At 59.8% G+C, this 19,042-nt stretch overlaps 1 protein-coding gene across 1 annotated transcript; it reads right to left on the reverse strand.

Moving 5' to 3' along the window:
- Window positions 1-1,146: 1,146 nt before the first annotated feature.
- Window positions 1,147-18,266, reverse strand: Ttll12 (tubulin tyrosine ligase like 12). The gene is made up of 14 exons (XM_046429193.2): window positions 18,044-18,266; window positions 14,588-14,757; window positions 12,319-12,517; window positions 11,290-11,449; window positions 11,070-11,203; window positions 8,739-8,815; window positions 7,310-7,426; window positions 7,017-7,211; window positions 6,596-6,707; window positions 5,663-5,814; window positions 5,245-5,326; window positions 3,730-3,798; window positions 3,087-3,225; window positions 1,147-2,725 (listed from the first exon to the last, which is right to left on the reverse strand). Exons 1-14 carry the CDS (start codon window positions 18,203-18,205, stop codon window positions 2,574-2,576), a joined length of 1,920 nt encoding a protein of 639 aa, XP_046285149.1. The 5' UTR covers window positions 18,206-18,266; the 3' UTR covers window positions 1,147-2,573.
- Window positions 18,267-19,042: the final 776 nt, after the last annotated feature.

Below are 19,042 nucleotides of genomic sequence, written 5' to 3' on the forward strand. Positions count from 1 at the left end.
ACCTTGACCTGTCCAGGCAGCTGTCTGGAGTACTGAGACTAGACAGTGTGGTGCACCAGCCAAGGGCTCGCCTCTCCTGCCACCAGCTACTACAGCCTGGCGGCAGCCTCCTAAAACCTGGCTGTGGCCACTCCCCAGGGCCAGGCCTGAGAGCGGGGCCTTTTTGGTTTTGGCTCTTGATGTTAAATCAGCAGGACTGCATTGGGAAACCCCGCCCTCGCTCTGGCAGATGTGACAGGGCTCCCTCTCAGGGGATGGGCCGGGCTCTCCTGGCACAGAGGGGACCTCCAGCGTCCCTCCCAAGCCTGCCAAGGAAGGGGGCCAAGGAACGTGCTGGTGCCCTGCAGGAGCCCAAAGGCTCTTCAGCCCAGGCTCAGAAGGGGCAGAGCCTTGCTAGCAGGGCATCACACCAGGCCTTTGCACAGCCAGAGGGCCTGGCCAGCTGCTGTCCACATGGAGGCCCCAGTGATTGATGACCCCAGTCCATCAGACACTTGTGGACAGGTACTCCGGACTAGGGTGACAGGCCTCTGCTGTACTACTGTGGGCGGCACCCTTGTTGGGAGAGTTGCCACAGGTGGGCATCCCACACAGCCAGAGCGCCACCATGCCGACTCCACCAACAGCATGCAGAGGGACCTCTGGGACTTCCTCAGTACCGCCCCGAAGGTCTGCGGTACAGGCCACCACTACCAGGCCTCTCCAGCAACTCCACGTGCTCAGCACCGACATATTCTGGCCCTCAACGAATTCCTAAAAAAGGGTGACTAGGGTGCCATTGAGCACCAGGAGAAAGCATTCCGTGGGACCAGCATCATCTCCATGTCAGTGCCTCAGCTGGGACATGGAGTCCCTGCTGGTGGCCTTGCTTGGGGGTTGTTTGCATAGACATCTAGAAACAGAAAAGCGTGCTTGGTCACTATTTCTCAGGGGACACATGGACCTGATTTCGGTGACCACCCCTGCCCACTGTGCCACAGGTTTTAGGTGAACCCGGAGCCAGCATGAGTGCCACCTGTTAGGACCCGGCGGTCTGGACGCAGTCTTAGCTTCACCCACACCCTGTTACAGTCTTGACTCTAGGGGACACAGCTGCCACACCAGCCTAGGCCTGTGCTTCCAGGACCCCAGAGAAAGGAGCAGCCATCAAAGAAGAAGCCATACTTTATTGCAGTACAAATTAAGCAGGGTGAGAGCTGGGAGGCTAGCAGCCCACCCTCCAGGTGAGGAAACTAGAGGCGGCATCAACCCTGCCCTCCACAGCCATGGCCCTGCTGGGCGGAGGGAGGGCCATGTCCAGCTAAAGGGTGAGGGGAGTGGTGGTCCATGTGCCTGGAGACAGATGGTGGGCAGAATCACACCCAGTTTTGTTATGAAAAGAATTGCTTTTAGCTTCAAAAATGAAACAGACACCACATCCCTGTCCTGTCCTCCTGTGTGCTGGAAAGTTCTGGAAGCAGCTCTTGCCTACCTGGACACAGACTTGCCCACTGCACTGCAGCTACACTGGAACCATTGGCAGCTGCTGGGCACACACCTGTGATCCAGCTACTGAGTGGCTGAGGCAGGAGAATCACAAGTTCAAGGCCAGCCTGAGCAACTTAGTGAGATCCTGTCCCCAAATGAAAAAGGGCTGGGGATGAGCTCAGTGGTACAGCACTTGTCTAGCAAGTGAGAAGCCCTGGGTTCCATCTCAGGACCACAGAACAACACTCCAAGACCATGAAACAAAGGAACGCTGGCACGTGACCACAAATTCCAGAAAAAAATTAGGAAAGAACTAAAATTTTACATTTTCTTCCCATAAGTTAAAAAACAAAATGCCCACACTTTGACTCTGGACCTTAGTGACAACAGCACCTGTCTTGAAGTGAGGTCCTCCTTGGAATCATCTTGCTAGCCACGGCCATTTCTCAGCCACTCCTGCCTGGTGCCCTGCCACCCACACTCGTCCTTGAGACCCTCTCCAGAGCACCTCAGCCCATCTCAGGGGGTGGCGAGGTGCCTGGTGAGCAGGTGGGCCCTGGTGGGAACTCGAGTAGGCCAACTTTCCAGAGGACAGGCCACTCTCAAACATGAGAAGGGAGAAGCCGGCCCTCCTGCGTGGCCGTGGGCAGAGGTCTGCTGGTGGGGGCTGGAGTGTGGCTGGTGGCCAGGGTTTCCCAGGCTTTCTGGGGCATCTGTCACCCCGCTTGGGGGAGCCATGAGGCAAGAGGGCACACTGTGGAAAGAGACCCAACGAGGCCTCATTCTATGCAGAGTTCCCAAACATTTCCCTCAGAGCCCCATTTCTAAGGAACCCTTGTCCCCTAACCTCTGGAAACAGCAGCCCAGGATCCACACTCTCCCGGTGCCAGGAACAAAGCCCTTGATAAAGTTGGGGACTCACTCACGTAGTCAGTGGTGAGGGGTGTAGAGGGGGCTGGGGTACCACTTGGCCCCAGTGGTGTCCTCACTGACCCATAGCAGAGAGGAGGACCCTCAATCCCAGTGGGTGATACAGGGACAGGGCCGGGAAGGCAGAGGATTTGGGCTGAGGCCCCAACCTGGCCAGCAAGAACAGGTGGGAGGCCCTAGACGAGGCGGGTGACATGGCAATCGCTGGGCTGGTCCAGAAACAGGGTGCTGAAGACATCGTTGAAGAAGCTGGGGTGGTACCTGCAGGCTCGCTCACAGTCTGGGTTGAAGTTCACCTCCAGGATCTGGGGCTGCATCACCCGCTTTCCTGGGGATGAGGGAAGCAGGTGAAAAGGTTGCAGGGGACCAAGGGATGGGGACCTGGAAATAAGTCTCCTGGTTCTGCAGGCTGGCCTGGACTGCCACCTGCTCCCATGGCCAGGCAGGGGCAGACTGTAGCCCTGGGGATGAGAGTGCATCACAGCAAGGGCAGACGCGGAGTTCAGCCCAGAGGGGAAGAGGAAGCAGTGCTGGCAGGGTGGGCTGTCACCAGGAGGGCCTGGCTGGGGCCAGGGAGACAGGGGCTCCCTCTGCCCTCTGCATGGCAGGTGTCCCCCCTCCAGAGGGCCAGGCCGCTCAGTCTAGACTCCTGGCTCATTCCAGCTCAGGGCGCCTGGGTGGTTCCTCACCATCAGGGCGGCTGTCCCACTTCAGCATGAGGTCAATGGCGTACACGGCCCGGGATGCGGGGTAGTCGCAGAGGCCCTGGGGTGGTAGCTTGGCACATGCCACCTGGAACAGCTCCATGATGGCCCGGAAGATCTCAGCCTAGGGATGGGGAGGGTGAGTCAAGGGGCCTGTTGGTCCTAATGCCGGGACTGGCCTCCCAGAGCTGCCTCAATTCATTGTCCCTGCCTGAACCCTAGCCCTAAATGGCCCAAGTCAACACCCCCTACACCCTTTGTCTCTAGACCTATCCATGTCACCTCTACCTAACATTTTCCCTTCTCTGGGAGTCTACTTTATTTCTGGTGTTGGGGATCAAACCCAGGAACTTGCAATTTCCAGGCAAATGTCCTACCCCAGAGCTACACCTCAGCCCCCAGGTCCACTTTCAGCAAACCTGCTCCATCTCCTGCCCTAGCACCCCCGTGGCTCAACCAGGGACTCACAGGCCCAGCCTGCCTCCAGGGGACTCAGGTCACTCTAGCAGATGGAGCCTGCTGCCCTCTGGCTGACCCACGTGCTCAGAGCCACCCAGTCCCAGAGTGTGAGGGGTGGTTCCTGCAGGTGTGCAGCCTGGCCCCGCCCCCAATGGAGCTTGGGACTCACCTGGACACCACTCCAGGGGAACTCTGGGTATTGCTTCTCAAACTCAGGGATGAATTCATCGTAGTGTACCTGCAATACACAGGGCCAGGCGGTCACTCTTGCTTTGCTGGGGCAATAGGACAGCATGTGGCCCAAGCCCCCCAGGTTACAAAGGGGAAAAGAGACTGGGTTTAAACTCTGGCTTCTGTGAGACTCTGGCAAAGCACGTCAACCTCCAAGCCTGTCTCCTCCTGTGACGGGGAGCACACCTACACAGCAAGCTGATTTCAAGGCTGTCGGGAGGCTGAGTCAGACAGCAGGGTCAGGGCAGCCCAGCACCCAGACCAGGACAGCGCACCTGAAACAGAGCCTGGACCCAGTCTTCAGGGCCCTACCTGTGGCCCTGCACTGCTGAAAACCAGCGAGATCTCCACCAGACCAAGACTCCACCCCAAGAAGGGCCTGAATAAGCTGAGAAGGGCAAGACAGGGCGAGCCCCAAGGAAGCCCAGCACGTGGACAGGACGCGAGTTCTCGTGCACAGGGCTTCTGGAGATGACCCCCTCACAGTGCAGAGAAGGGACTCGGCACCAACCACGTTCTGGGGCCCTCATGGCTGTTCTGGGTGCTGGCCTTCAACGTGACCAAGGACGAAAGAGGGACAAGCAGCAGCAGGACCACATGGCCCTGGCCGGGTGTGCATGAGCCCAGCACTGCTACCCAGCAGCTCCCGTTCTGCAGGTCCCTCTCAGGTAGGGTCAGCAGGATGCCTCCAAGAATGCCCCACTTGGCTCAGGTGAGTAACTGTGGGAATTAGGAAGCCACAGGGCGCCCTGGGGTTGCACTTAGTGAAGCCCATCCAGGAGCATGGCGCTTGGTGGCAGAGATTCGGGGGGGGCGTGCTCGAGCACATGCTGAGGAGTCCAGGTGCCTGGATGGTGGTCATGCCTCAGGAGAGGGAGCAGGCAGGTAGCTGGGGGCGCCTAACGGCTTGTCTTCAACCCTTGCCAACCAGCCGGCAGGGCAGAGAGCTTTGGGGCAGTGAATGCCGTGGCCTGGTCCTCCTTTCCTCCTCCGAGGACCCGAGCTCTGCCCAGGCTGTGCCTGCCTGGCTCAGGTGCACCGCCTGAGGCCTCCTGCCAGTACCCCCAGCCCCACTGCCATGTACCGTGTGCCAGGAGGGACAGACGCACAGGGAAGATGGGAGATGTGGCTCCAGGAAGGGCCACAGGCTGGCAGGGGCAGAGCCAGGTGGGCACGGGGCGGGGGCTGCCCTGTCTCCTGTGGGGCCAGGCAACAGGCACCTCCGTGGCCCCCTCCATTCCTGTGCTCAGAGTGCTGAAGGGACAGCTGTGTCTTCCCAGGCGAGGCAGCTTCCTGGGGGGAACCTGCTGAGCCCCACTCTGCTGTGACCAGCCTTGGGACAGGCCGCCCACCTGCCCCCACACCCTCAGGCACAGCGCACTTCAGGTGGCAGGGAGAACAGGACACCCCGAGGGGACACAGGAACCCTGCAGGTGCCTCGTGGCTGCCCCACCTGCTTCAGCACCACGTCTGGGTCGTAGTTCATGACGGTGAAGTGTTTCTCATAGTCGTCAAGGTCGTCAAGTGAGAAGGGCCTGGGGGACAAGCAGACAGGCCGGCTTGTGGGCTCCCAGTGTGCAGCGGCTCCCCAGTGGCCCCCAGTTCTGCACCTGTCTCACCAGTGGGTGGGGGCTGGTGGGCAGCATGATGTGAAGATTCCCTGTGACGCACCCTGGCTCTCCCGCTGTCACCTGTCACAGGTCACAGCCAAGGCATGGTCACTCAGGACGACCAAGGCGCGTCATCACTACCCGATACACAGGGGCTGCTGGCTGGGTGGGTGTGGGAAGTCCCAGCACAGGCTTTGTGACCCACCATAAAGGAAGGTCCCGGGCCCAGACCCCACTGGCCCTCACCAGCCAGCCCATTACCGATTGGAGAAGCGTAGCCAGAACACGTCATAGGCGAACAGCTGCAGCGGCTTCACAGAGCGCAGTAGCACCACATAGCGGACATCGAACTTGACGCTGCCCACGTCTTCTCTAAGGAACAGGACGGGGCTTTCGATGTACTTGGATACCACCTGGAGGACACAGATGCCGGCTCGTTGACCACTCTTACCTCCCTTGCGTGGGACGCAGTACCCTGAGCTCCTGCACCTGTGGGCCAGCTCCTCCATCTGCCCACCGAGGGCCCCTGCACCTGGCACCCAGGGCCAGTCATAGTGGCACTTTACCCCACATCTGCCTTGCAAACCCTGCTCTAGCCAGCAGCTAGTGTCTCCATGTTCATCTCGACTTTAGTTGAAGGAAAAAAACTCTCCGTTTCAGCGTTTGAAACAACACAGATCCTCCCCCAGACTCTACCATTCTGTCCCACTGTCCCAAGCTGCCACTGTGGGCCTTCCAGCCCTGTCCACATGCATGACCCACCATGGCAGCCACAGCCTGGATGAGTCTCCAGTCCTGTGACCCCCTGTGCTGCCCCTGGAGGCCACCACAGGCCCAGGGGCTCCATGCCTGGCCACTGCTCCTGCTGGGCTGTTACACTACGTGGCGCAGCAAGTTCTCTGAACTCGCGCTCCTCCTGCCTCAGCCTCCTGAGCTGCTGGGATTACAGTGCACCACTGCGCCTGGCTGTGGCTGGCTACACTGGACAGTTCTGAGGGTCTCCGCTGCTCCCACCTGGAGTGCCACACTGGCCCTCCCCTACTGGCACTGGCAGTGGCTGTGGAAGGAAGGACAGGGCTTCCAAGAGGGCCCTGCCCCAGTTCCAATCCCTGTGTGCCCGGCGACCCCAGTCACTGCCGACACCTGGACCTAGCTGCAGGGGTCCCAGCCCTCAAGCTCCGCCAGGCTGCCCACCTTGGGAGTGCTTTCCCGGTGCCGGATGATGCTGGGGAGGCTCCTGGTGACATGGGTGTCCAGGCTGCGGGCCAGGTTCCAGGGCTTGCAGATCCAGTGGTTGTCCTCTCCCCTGCAAGGAGGGCACGGCCAGGCTACACCCTGAGGCCTGCCCTCCCAGCCAAGCACCCCAGGACCCTGGCCACTGAGGGGGAGGCCAACATCTCCTAAGGGGCCCTAGGAATGTCACAGAGGTGGCACTGGAGGCGGGCCCAGGAGTAGGGGGCTTTCAGAGGTTGGGTGCAGAGGCCTTAGAGAGGTGAGGGTGCTTGTGGTCAGCACACACCAGCACACGGTGGTGTTCAGCTAACGAGCTGCCGGCACCAGCTGTGGATGGGATGCCACAGGGGCCTGTTTCCAGGCGCCGTATCTGGGGGCTTACCGCCTCTCCCGCTGCTGGAAGTAGCTGACAAACTGGGGCAGCTCCGTGCGCAGGTTGAAGGTCCGGGGCAACCAGGGGGGGCCCTCGGGGCCCCCTGCCCGGCGTGCGATGGAAGCCAGGCAGTCCTTCACGGTCAGCAGGTTCTCGCAGGGGAACTGGTTCAGCAGCACCTGCGGCCGCTCCTGGCTGAGGCTCCTGCAGGTGGCAGCAGGAACGGGTGGGCTCAGGGCGAAGGAGGGCTTGGGTGGGTGAGGGAGGGGAGCGGGAGCCTGCTGAGGCCGGGGGCACCCCACCTGTAGTCCTTGAAGTGGGAGAAGTGGTAGAGGATGTCGGCGTCTGCCTCGCTCGGGGTGAAGGTGAAGCGTGGGTGGGTGAGGTGGCTGAGCACCTGCTGCACGTCCGTGTGGACCCTGGGGAGGGGAAGGCAGGGCGGTCTAGACCTGCTCCCTCTACTATCTGCTGAAGGACAGGGACAGCCCGTGCTCTTATGTCCCACTGCAGGATGGCACATGGCCTGCCTCCTGTTTGTCTTCAGAATGAAATAGTCCTTCTGAGTGAAGGCTGGGCCTCCCCCATGTGGAAAAGGAGGATGGAGCGGGCCAATTTCCCCTGGACGTGCTAAGAGCCTGCCGAGAGGGGCTGATATCCCCAGAACGCTCCTCTGAAGCTGAGGGCCAAGCAGGCCAGTGTGGGGTCAAGACAAGAGTCCTGGAGCCCCTGCTGGGGGAGGGGTGGACCCTGCTCATTGAAGGGGTGGAGCTGAATGTGAAGGTGGGAGGGGCACAGGGCAGGGGAGCCAGGCGGGCAGCACTCTGAGGCAGGGCACATGGTGGAAGTGACTGTGAGCAGGAGGACCACAAGTGGGGCCTCCATGTGCTTCTGCCCCAAGGAGGGGAGGGGCAGGGGTCATAGCCAGACTGGGGCCTCAGGAAAGGCCAGCGCAGCCTCTGTCCTCAGGAAAGGGGTGGAGGCTCTGTGGGGGCAGAGTGCAGGTGCTGTCCATTTCTGGCTGGACCAGGTTAGGCAGCCCAGGGAGGTGTCTGGGGGTTTCCAGGAAGGGCTTGCATGAAGGCAGAGACCCATCCGTCCTGACTGAGGTGGACCTGCCCAGGCCTTGCTCAGCACCAGGTGGGCACGGTGCCTGTACTTCTGCTTCTAACCTGTAAGCCGGAGTGACAGTTCCCACCTTCCTGGAAGGACAAGCGTGCTCAGCCATCCAAGACTGAGAAAGCGGAAGGGCTACCTATCTGCAGGGCCCAGCCTGGACTTGCCCGCTTAGTTGTTATGATCCACTAGTCTACACCTGCAGGCCCCGGGAAGGGCCTCTCCTGGCAGCCCAGGTGGCTCTTCCAGCACCCAGCACACTCAGTCAGCACAGGCACCCATTCTGGGGAGTGGCCAGCCTTTGTTCAGGTCTAAGATCAAATGCACACAGATACCTGGGGGTGCCCCTGCATGGCTGAGCCGGGACTGGTGGTGGCCCCAGCTTCAGCCTGGAGTGTCCTCACCCCACCAGGGTTTTTACGCCTCCTTCCATCCTGAATCCCAAGGGAGAGTCCAGGGCCTTCCCTGCTCTGCTGCATCTCCTCTATGATCTCTGCGCAGACAGCAAGCTGCCAGGACTCAGGGCTCATGAGCCTGGCAGTGCTCTGGGGCTTGGGCCTGGGCCTGGAGTGTGGAGCTGGCAACTCAGGAGCCCCAGGGTAGAGAAGGGGCACCTACTTGAAGACGTGGTCATGGGGATGGGCTGCAGGGCTGATGGCAAGTGGCAGTTTCTCCTTGTTCTCCTCCAGAATGGCCTAGAAGGAAACACACCAAAGGCAGAAACAGACCTTAGTGAAGGGAGCAGGAGAAGGTGCCTCCCAGCCCGGCCCTGAGGTGGGGCCCTGCAGAGCTGGGCACTCGCTGCCCCTGGCCACCCCCATCTGGGATTCTGGAACTCATGGCCCCTCGGTACCCAGCAGTTCTTCTTTGGTGTCAAAAGAACAAGGCAAACATTTTCCAACTTCCTCAGGATCATCTCCAGATCACAGGGAGTAAGCGGGTGGCAGGCCTGTCCTAGGAGGGGCTGGGGGGCTCCAGCGGGCAGGGCTGCTCCAAGCATATGCTGCAATGGTTTACAGCCTGCCCACAAAACTAGGGGGGGAGGCGGGGCAGGGGGTCACAGCCAGACCTGGGCCTTAGGAAAGGAGTGGAGGACTTGGGGCCGACACTCCCTTTACAAGGCAGCTCTTGGTCCATTAGCTCAGTGGGCTGGACCCGGGGAGTCACTGCTAATGAAGGGAAGGCAGCAGCTACAGTGTGCTGCTCCGGCCAGACCACAGGCCCTGTGGCTCCGCCTCACTTTCTCTCAGCCACTAGCTCCAAGGAAGTCGGTCTCCGTGTGGGGCAAGGCTTCAGCAGCCCACCGAGGCCCATATGCCGAGGCCCGGGCCGGAAAGCAGCACTGAGCCACTCCTGCCCAAGGGAACTGTGTGAGGTGACAGGTTTGCTGCTGTGAGCTGCTAGGGTCTGGGCCGCTCAGTCAGCACCCAGAGTGAACCTGGGCGCAGGCCCGACCTTGCCGAGTCCAGCAGGAAAGCACGGATGTCTCAGATGCGGGGCTGCCCTGGCTCCTGTCAGCACAGAGCCCCTAGGCAAAGATCTGCCTTCCACTAACAGCCAAGACCAGGACGCAACTGTCCCCAAGGCAGACTCACACCTCGTCCCCTGCACCCCTGCTTCACAGGCCCGAGCTCACTGAGCACACCGTGGGCATGGACATGCCTCTGGACAGACAAGGGCAGTCCCTTGGCAGGGGCCATTTGGTCACCACTGATGTCCACGGAGGTGTTGCTAGGCTCAGGCCCAGGCCCACCCCTGCCAATAGCAGCGACCACTCCAACACCAGCTGCCCTGTTCAGTCCCATCCGCAGCCTTCCAGATACCAAGCACCATAGTCTGTGTGGCTCAGCAGCTTCCAACACAGTGAGGCAAGGTCTGTGGCCTCTGCCTGTGGGCTAACGTGTGCCCTTGGTTTCAGATTCAGGCTCTGCACTAGCTATGTGACCTCTGGTAAGTTAATTAACTTCTCTGTGCCCCAACTTCCCCATCCTCAATAAAATGAAGATGTAACAGGACTGTAAGGTTGTAAGGAACACAGGAGAATGAGCTTCTGTGGTGCTAGGTTCAAGCTCCCATGTGTGCTGGATCCAGTTGACGGGACACAGTGGCAGGCCACAGGCAGAGGGAGGCTCTGGCAGAAGCTGTGTTCTTATAGGACCCGCCTCCCCGGGCCTCACTGACCCTCAGTCCCTAACCCACAGCCCCTGGTATCAGGCCCTGCATGAGCTCCTGCCACCAGCCCGATGCTCGAGTGGGCCAGCGACATCCTGGTGGGGCCTGACGGGGAGCTGCCCAGTCAGAGCATCACTTTGATTTCAGTGACAAGGGCCTGCCGTGTGCGGGAGAGGGGCTGTGTCGTGTTGAATGGGGTCGGCCCTTCCTATCCCTGGGTCTGCTTCCTCACATTCAACCAACAGATGGTCAGTCAAAAATTTCTATCTGTCCTGAATATGTGGACTCTCCCTTGTCCCTAACAACATGAACAAGGGTTCACACAACACTTCCGGTCTTAGGTGACAAGTGTAGGTTCTACGGGAACACCACACCACCTGACATAGGGACTGCAGCACCTGGAAATTCTGGAATCCATGAGGGTCCCAGAACCAGTCACCTGAGGACAGCCAGGGAAGCCCAGTGTCCTTTTGCCCAGGAGGGAAATCTCTCCAGATGAGACATGGGACAGAGCAGGCCCGCGCCTCCTTGGTAACAAGCAGCATCTGCTGGCGTCCTGCGAGGAGCAGCTCCTACCACCTAGTGTTTAACATGTGGTTGCAGGCTGCTCGTGCTCCAGCAAGACCTGCCTCAGATGGCCCCAAACACCTTCCCGCTCCCAGTAACCAGCTCGGCGCCTGGCACCCAGCAGTGTTCAGTAACGTGGTGACGGATGGAGAACGTTCCAGCAGCCACCAGACCAACAGGCCTGGGTTGGAGGTGGAGGCAGGGCCACACCTGGTAGTACTCGGCGGGCGGCTCGGGCGTGGAGGAGCTGAGGTCCGACATGTCGGTGGGGGCCCAGGGCAGCAGCATGCATTTCCGGATCAGAGGGTCTGCCTCTCCGTAGGCAAAGTCCCGGGTCACCTCCTCTGCGCCAAGACACGCGTGCCCATCAGTGGGGGCGTCAAGGAGCTGGCCGAGGCCCGTCCTACAGGGTGGGGAGGCTCTGACTTACCGCCTGTGTCCAAGTCCCTCAGCGGCCACAGCAGCGTGTAGGCCACTTGCTGGGGCATGTAGAAGAAGGGTGCCGTGGCGAAGCTGGGCACGTCTGCGTGCTGGATCCGCGAGCCAAACTCGTCCATGACGTACCACACCGGCACCTTCTCCTCAGCTGTCTGTGGGCAGGGCGCAGGGCAGCCCTCACCCACATGTCCACCGCCTGCTCCTTCTGCCCTGTGCCCTCCACCGGGCTGCCCACCACGGCCCACAGAAGCATGGAGTGATTGCAGCTGTCACTTTTCTCCTATGCCCAGCTCTCCTGAGTCTGGAGGGACAGTTCAGTCCCTCCTGGACAGGGGCCCTGCCCTTGTGGACCAGGACAGAGCCCATGTAACACAGCGTGACAACCTGTGTGGTAAAAAGGCACTTGGCTCATCCGCATGCGGACAGTCTGGACTTTCCGTGTGGTGGGGAAGGGAGTCTGAGTTCAGGGAAGGCTCTCTGGAGGCAGCGGCGCCGAGGAGGAGCAAGCATGACTTCCTGAACTAAGAGTGGCGAGGGGCTGGGGCCTGGAGAGGCCATAGGTGGTAGTGAAGGCCCCGGTCAGGCCAAAGGGCCTGGATTCCCCTCCTAAGGCTGGTGCAGAACCAGAGGACAGAAGGGAACAGGGCAGAGGCAGCTCAGTTGTCTGGGCTCAGGTTCAGGGGTCTGAGAGCTGGGTCCTGTGAGCTCCAAGCCTGGGCAAGCACCTGGGGCCCAGCCTCTCCTGATGAGACCACATGAAAAAATGCCCCTTCCAAAGGAGGTGGCCCGGGACTGAGCCCACAGAGAGGCAGACCCTGGGCCAGAGGTGCAAGCCGCTGCCCTGGGCCTGCTGGCAGGGCAGGCCCAGCTCCTCCACACCTGGGCTGCCCACCCAGCCCTGCCAGGTGCGGCCCTCTGCCTCCACCTCCGACCCCTGTTCACTGTGGGGGCTCCCACCAGCCCTGACGGCCCAAAGGCCCCGCCTGTGCTCCCTTTCCCTGGGACCCAGTGGCTGGCTTACCCCATGGGCCACCTGGTAGGTCTGGTTGAACTTCCACATATCTTCTAGCACCAGAGCCACAGCCTCCAGGCTGGGCAGCTCACCATGAAACTCGATGCCCATCAAGGAGGCCATGCGGTGCAGCAGCCCTGGCACCTGCTGTAGCTGCTGGCGGGCATGCTCCACGCGACACGTCCAGGCGTGGTCGATGAGGAAGATGCTGTAGACACATGTGAGTTGCCGAGCAGGCATGGCAAAAGGGAAAGGGGGAAAGAGGAGGACCAGAAGGGAGAAGACACCCAAGGCTAGGTCCTGTACCCATCCTTCTGAGACCCAGTTAACCCACCACCATGGTTATGGATGGTTTTGGATGGGTTTTGGCCAAGACCCCAGCTCTGTCACCCAGTATACGGCTTCCAGCTAGCCACCTCCTCTGAGCTCTAATGCAGGTCACTGGGGTTCCCCATTTCCCATGACCAGGTGGATGTCAGCACCACACGGGTCTGGAGATCCAGCATGAGGGAGGCTACTGGAGAGGAAGGGGATAGGAGGGCAGGGATGGGGAAGAGAAAGGGATGACTAGAGTGTTACTTGAGTACATGACCATGCCACAATGAAACCCATCATTCTGTTAATTAAATGTGCTAACTGGAACCAGTGGGGTGGCACATGCCTGTAATCCCAGCAGCTTGGGAGGCTGAGGCAGGAGGATCCCAAATTCAAAGCCATCTCTAAGGCCCTAAGCAACTTAGCAAGATCCTGTCTAAATATATTACAAAGGGATGGGGATGTGGCTCAGTGGTTAAGTGCCCCTTGGTTCAATCCTCGGTGCAAAAAAAAAAAGGTTCCAAATAGCCAGCACTCTTGACTTGGCTGAGTGCTGGTGAAAAGCAACAGTGGTCACTCATGTAAGAGTCCATGGCTGGACTAAGTGGGTGCAGAACAGGCCTGGGCTCCCCACCTTGCTCCCTACAGGGGCAGGCGGTCATCTAAAACAAAGGTCCCCACACCAGGAGGCCAAGTGGGAGTGCAAAGGAGCTGCCCCACAGAATGTGCCCATGCACACCAGGCCTCTGGAGGGAGAGCTGAGCCCTGCACACAGTACACAGCTCCTGCAAGAGCATGGCAGGCATGTGCTCCCCTGCAGGTCTGAGGCCAGGCCTTCTTGCCACCCCCAGGATGGGGCTGCCCGGGTTTGAGGCCCTACTAGCTTAGGAGGGGCCAAGCACTCAAGTGGCTCATGGGCATGGTTGTTCCTGGCTGAATCCAACCCCTTTAAAATGAAAGGGTCAGCTAACGCACTGGTCCTTAAGTTCAGGGCAAGTTCAGGAAAGTTTATTTTGCTGTGCTTATATTAGATTTTTGGTTTGCTACATATCCAGAGACAGAGATTTGAAGACTCCAGAACTCAGGGCGGAGCTAGGCCCTTGAAGATGGATGCAGGGGTGACCCTGGGCAACGTGACAAGATGTTGTACCCAATGGGTGCTGAGGAAGAGAGGGCCTAGGAGCTTGTTGGGGCTGGGCAACTGGGGAAAGCTGAAGCTGAAATTAACACCCAAGGCTCCAAACCCAGGCCAGATCCCCAGCCCCTCCCAGGCCTGCTGTAGGTGGGGTGTGTGACGAGGGCTGAGTGTGCCCCAAGCTGAGGCGGCTGCTTGACTCACCGCACTGCCCTGGGGGAGGAGGCGAGCCTGGGCCCAACTGCATGATAGGTGGGGGTGCTGGGCAGGTGGAAGAGGCGGAAAAAGCTCCCCAGGAGACAGACCCTGTAAGCCTTAGGGGGCAGCACAAGTTTAAGATTCCAACAAGGACTTTGGCAGGAGATATCTCTAGTGTGGTCCCTGGGAGACAGGAAGCTGTGGGCAGGACCAGCCTTGCTCTGGGTCTCAGAGGTTCCTGTTTCCAAGAAAGGGTCCAAGGAGAAGCCATGCTTAGGAACAGGCAGGCACCTGCAGCACCCAGCCTCAGCCAACTGGGCAACCATGCCCAAAAGCTTCAGCAAAACCAAAGTCTTACACCCTGCAAGGGGGCCACTGTGACAATGGTGAGATCACAGGCAGGCACTCAGGGGACTTCACCATGTTGGAACAGACACTACTGTGAAGCCCTGTGGGAACAGCACTGGCCATGCATGCACAGCACTGGCTTGTCCTGGGACCAAGATGCTGCTTGGCACACAGGAAGCAGAGTGTCTGCACTTAGTTTTGCCCTAACAGCCAACATTTGGTGCAAGCTTTGTAGCTTTGTAAGAGTGGGCTGGGCCCTGGATGGAGGGCCTGGGATCCTACCTGTTGGGGTCTGCGGCCCGAAGCCCGCTCTCACTGGTCACGATGACCTTGTAGCACAGTTCACTCCCGGGGTTGGGCTGCTTCCTTCGTGCCTCCCCGGCAGCTGGATCCTCCTCCTCTTCCACCTCCTCCACCTGCATTATCCCGAACATCTCCCCGGCGTCGAAGACCTGGGGCCAGAGCATGGGTCAGCAAGTGTGGGGCAGGAGACCCTACCCCGACCCTCACCACAGTCATGACTGCTGCCACAGGGTCACTGAGGGCCACATCAAGGCCTTGAGGATGAACCTGACTCCTCTAAGGAGTAGGACCTATATACTACCCGACCTACCCACAAAAACCTGGCAGATGGGGAAACTAGGCCTCCTAGAACTTCACAGGGGCATAATCTATGCTGAGATCATCCAAGGTGCTGGCCCCATGGGACACCACTCTTGGAAATGGACTATGTACACAGGGGAATGCTCTTTAGTTTAGGTCTCTTGCTTTCCAGGAAAAATAAGGTCCTAAGGGCAGAAGGTGGCTCTGGTCACACTAGAGGTGAATGGGGGTCAGGGTCCTGGTAGCTGGGGAGCACTTCCTCTCACCAGAAGCAATTGCACACCACAGTAGCTGAGACCCCCCGTCACTCGCCCAGACCAGCCAATAGCCCAGGGCCGGCAGGAAACAGAGGGGTATGCGCCATCCTCAGGGTAGAGTGGGCCTCTTCTCCTGTGCCTGGAGCCAGGCTGGTCCTAGCTCCTGCCACCAGCCAGTGATGGGGGTGGGGGCGGTATCTTTAGACTCTGCAGCCTGGCACAGGCGGCTCTTCCACTTCCTACACATCTGTCCAACAGACACAACTGGACCACCTCAGGGGGGTGTTGGGAGGGTTAGGTGACCCACACACCAACAGGCTTAGAACAGAACCTGGACCACAGGACAGTTTTGTGAGCACTTGGTCTCAGCATGCTCTGTGACCCAGTCTCCTCTTGTGTGAAGGGGTACCACCCATCTTCCAGGACCGCTTTGGGAATTAGATCTAACAGCACACATTAAGTTCCGACACCCAGAGGGGACTTGATTCCAGTCCTCCCTGAAACCTCTAGCCTCTCAGGGGCAGCTCACTAGCTACTCAGGCACAGGCGGCACTGGGATGCTGGTGGGGACTGGCACTCCATGGTCACAGAGGATGAGCATGGTGCTGAGAGCTGAGGAAGGGCTAGGCCATCCAAGTACCAGGTGGGCAGCGGCAGAGCCTGAGGAAGTTTCTGGGTGAAGATACATAGGTGGACTCCAAAGGACCTGGCTCTGGGGAGGTGGGGGAAAGAACTCCAGGCAGGGGAAGGGCAAGGAAGGGCCCAGCAGGGTGCGGCAGACAGATCACCTGGAATAGGCTCCCAGAGAGCTGGGCAGAGGTTTGAGTCCTGCTTTAATGCTGGCCGCAGCCCTGGGAAGGCCACTACCTTGCTCTCTGCTAAGAAGGCAGGGGCTGGAGCCTGGCTTCGCTCGCCTAAGTACTCCCAAATCCTCAGCCTTCCGTTGCCAGCCTTCTGGGGGTCAGCGGGCCCACCCCCATTCTGGCTTGGCTTCTCCCTTGCTATGGAATGAGGTGACCACAGCCTGCACTTGACAGATATTGAGGGGCCCCCAGGGAGACAGCAAGGGGAGTGGTCACCAGTGGAAAGCTCAAGCAGGAGTCGGCAGTTGCACTAGGGTCACAGGATGAGGCCCTTGTGTGCAGCAGGTACTGGTCTTGGTGGCATGCTCCCTCCCACCCCAGACCTGGTCTTACTCTGTGACAATGGCTGCAGGTTTGTGTCTGGCATCTTGGTGACTCAGCTCTGCTGGTAACAGCTTGGGAGGTCAATGGAAAAACACTGGCTGTCCCAGGGTAGGGCACAGCAATGGGGTGGCCAGGGAAGAAACGACATGACACTGGTGACCATCTTCTACATACTGGACACTGGTGGCTTAATCCTCAGCTCTCACCTCCCCTCCCCCACCAGGTTCCCAGTCAGCCAGGTGCACCTTTCCCACTACTCCTGCTTTCCACATGAGGCTAGAGCTCCCGTGGTGAGGGACCTGCCCGAGTGAGGGTCTACCACTCCTGAGGCGGGCTGGGCAGGGGCCAGGGCATTGCCACATTATCCTCCTTTCATCCAACACAACAGGACCTTAACAAACTGGGGTCCTCCCTGCCCCAATCCCCATCACAGGTCTGGGAAGTCCTCAGAAAACAGTGGCAGAATTAAGGGCCAGGGTGATGGGGGAAGGAAATCCTGTTCCAGAGCACATGCACTGAGAGGAGTGCCACTGCCACCAAGCACAGATGCTCGACTTACGATGGGGCTACGGCTGAAACCCGCACGGAGGTGAAAACATCAAAGGCTAAAGACGCATCCAACACCCCCAACCCACCGAACGTCACAGCAATGCCCTAAGCTGCTGCCCTTTCCCTTTGAGTTTTTGGGCTGCCATGGAGCTGGGGCCTGCTGGCACTGCCCAGTATTTTAGAGGATTCTGTTGCATATCTAGCTCAGGAAATGGGCAAATTCAAAATTCAAAGGGCAGCTCACCCGTAAGTGTTCGGGGAATGAATACTCAGGGACAAAAACTGCTGAGAGAGGGCAAGGTCTGTTCAGCAGTCAGGCTCCCGGGGCTCCTAGTTCCTGGCCCGGGTCACCTGCACCGCTTAGCCTGCCCAGGTTCTAGAGGCTGAGCCCGGCCGGAGCCTGGCTCCAGGGGGAAAAGGCCCCATCTGGCCTCTGGGCCAGAAGGAGCAGGAGACCTCTGAAGTCTTAGACTTAGACTCTGAAGGCTTAGAGAGGCAGGCACACGGGAGTGGACTCCACAAAAGGGAGAAAATCCAGAAAGCTCTACACAATTCATCTCTCCTTTACCTTCTTTCTCCATCTTCCACAGTCTCAACTCTTATTCTGCAAAATGAAGGTGATCTGTGCCTGAACCAAATGAAGAAACACCACGGAATTCTATGAACCAAACAGCTAAAGCTACACAAATTCACGGCTGAGAGCAGCTTCTGGGTTTGAGCCTGACAGGTCTCTTCCTATCCTCGGCTTTCTCATCTGTATAAGGGGCGACGGGTCCCACTCCTCACAGGGCTGCCGAGGGCTGGGCACACGACACACGCCCTAGTCCACCTTAAGTTCCCGGCGCCACCCTGGCCGGCCTGGGCCTGGAGGGTCGGGGTACACAGGCGTATGTCTCCCTGGAGCTCTAGCCCCAAACTCCAAGCCGCTGCTGAATCGCCGAGGGACACAGTCTAGGTCGCTCAACGCGACCCAGCGCATCCGCCCTCCACCCCGCGGCTAATCGCGGCCGCGCGCCCAGGCCCCACCGCCCTCGGCCCGGCCGCAGCCGCGCGCTTCCCCGCGGGCTCCGGAGCGGCCGGCCGCCCCACGGGGGCCGTCTGCAGCCGGGTTCCCCCGGCCTGGGACCCCGCCCGGCCCGCACCTCGTGCTCCAGCTTGTGCAGCAGGCGGCCCCAGTACCGCTCCGGGACGCCCGAGGCGCGCAGCGCCGGGCCGTGCAGCGCCGCGAACTCGGCCAGGGCCCGCGCGCCTTCCTCTGGTGTCCGGCCGGGGCTGCCGCGCTCCGGCCCCGGCTCGGCTTCCATGGCGCCTCGGCCCGAGCCAGAGCCAGCGCAAATGTGGAGCCGCCGCCCCCGGGCCGGGCCCGCCAGCCAAGCCGCCGCCGCTCCGCCGCCGCTCCGCCTCCGCTCTGCTACGCCCCGCCCCGCGCGAGGCCCGGACCCAGAGGACCGCGTGCGTCCGCGACCAGGCCGCGGAGCTGCTGGCGTAGGCGCGCGCGCCCCGGGGGGCGTGTCTCTTCTCACTCCTGCTGCGGCTGCCCCAGGGGATGCCGGGAGGGCGGGATTATGCGCCCTCGCGTTCAGAACCGGAAGGGGCGGCCGTGGGGGGGCAGGTGGGGCGGTGGCCGCACTGGCCAGGTTTGCAAACGTCCCGGGGTGGGAGGGGTTCTCTGGTCCTTTTAATTTCCCTGAATTTTAAGCGCTGAGAAGTCGTGGTCCATCCCAGTTTCCTTATATTCGGATTCGGAAGATGAGTTGAGCCATTAAAGCTGGGCGTGCCGTCGGAAGTGTTTTCCCTCTAAGCTGAGGTGTTGGCTGGAGAGGAAGCTCCGTGGTGCAGGAGGTGCCGGGGGCATGGGTTCCGGGTCTGATCCCCAGCACCACCTTAAAAAAGTCAAACCAAAGAAACCCGAAAACAAACACGTTGAGATGTTATAAAGCGCAACTTAAAAACATTTAAAAATCAGTCGCCTTTGAACGCTCATTGGTTTTTGGAACTTTGTAGTAATTATTTGCTAAAAATAGCTCAAAGCCTGAAATTTTGGGGGTGCTTCAGTTTCTTAGGTTTAGTGATCTACGTCCGTAATCCCAGCTATTCTGGAGGCGGAGGCAGTAGGATGGCAAATTCAACCAGCCTGGAAA

This window comes from Marmota monax, unplaced genomic scaffold, assembly GCF_021218885.2.
Source record: "Marmota monax isolate L192 unplaced genomic scaffold, Marmota_monax_Labrador192_F-V1.1 WCK01_AAM20220418_F8-fsc00051, whole genome shotgun sequence".
Lineage (NCBI taxonomy): Eukaryota > Metazoa > Chordata > Mammalia > Rodentia > Sciuridae > Marmota > Marmota monax.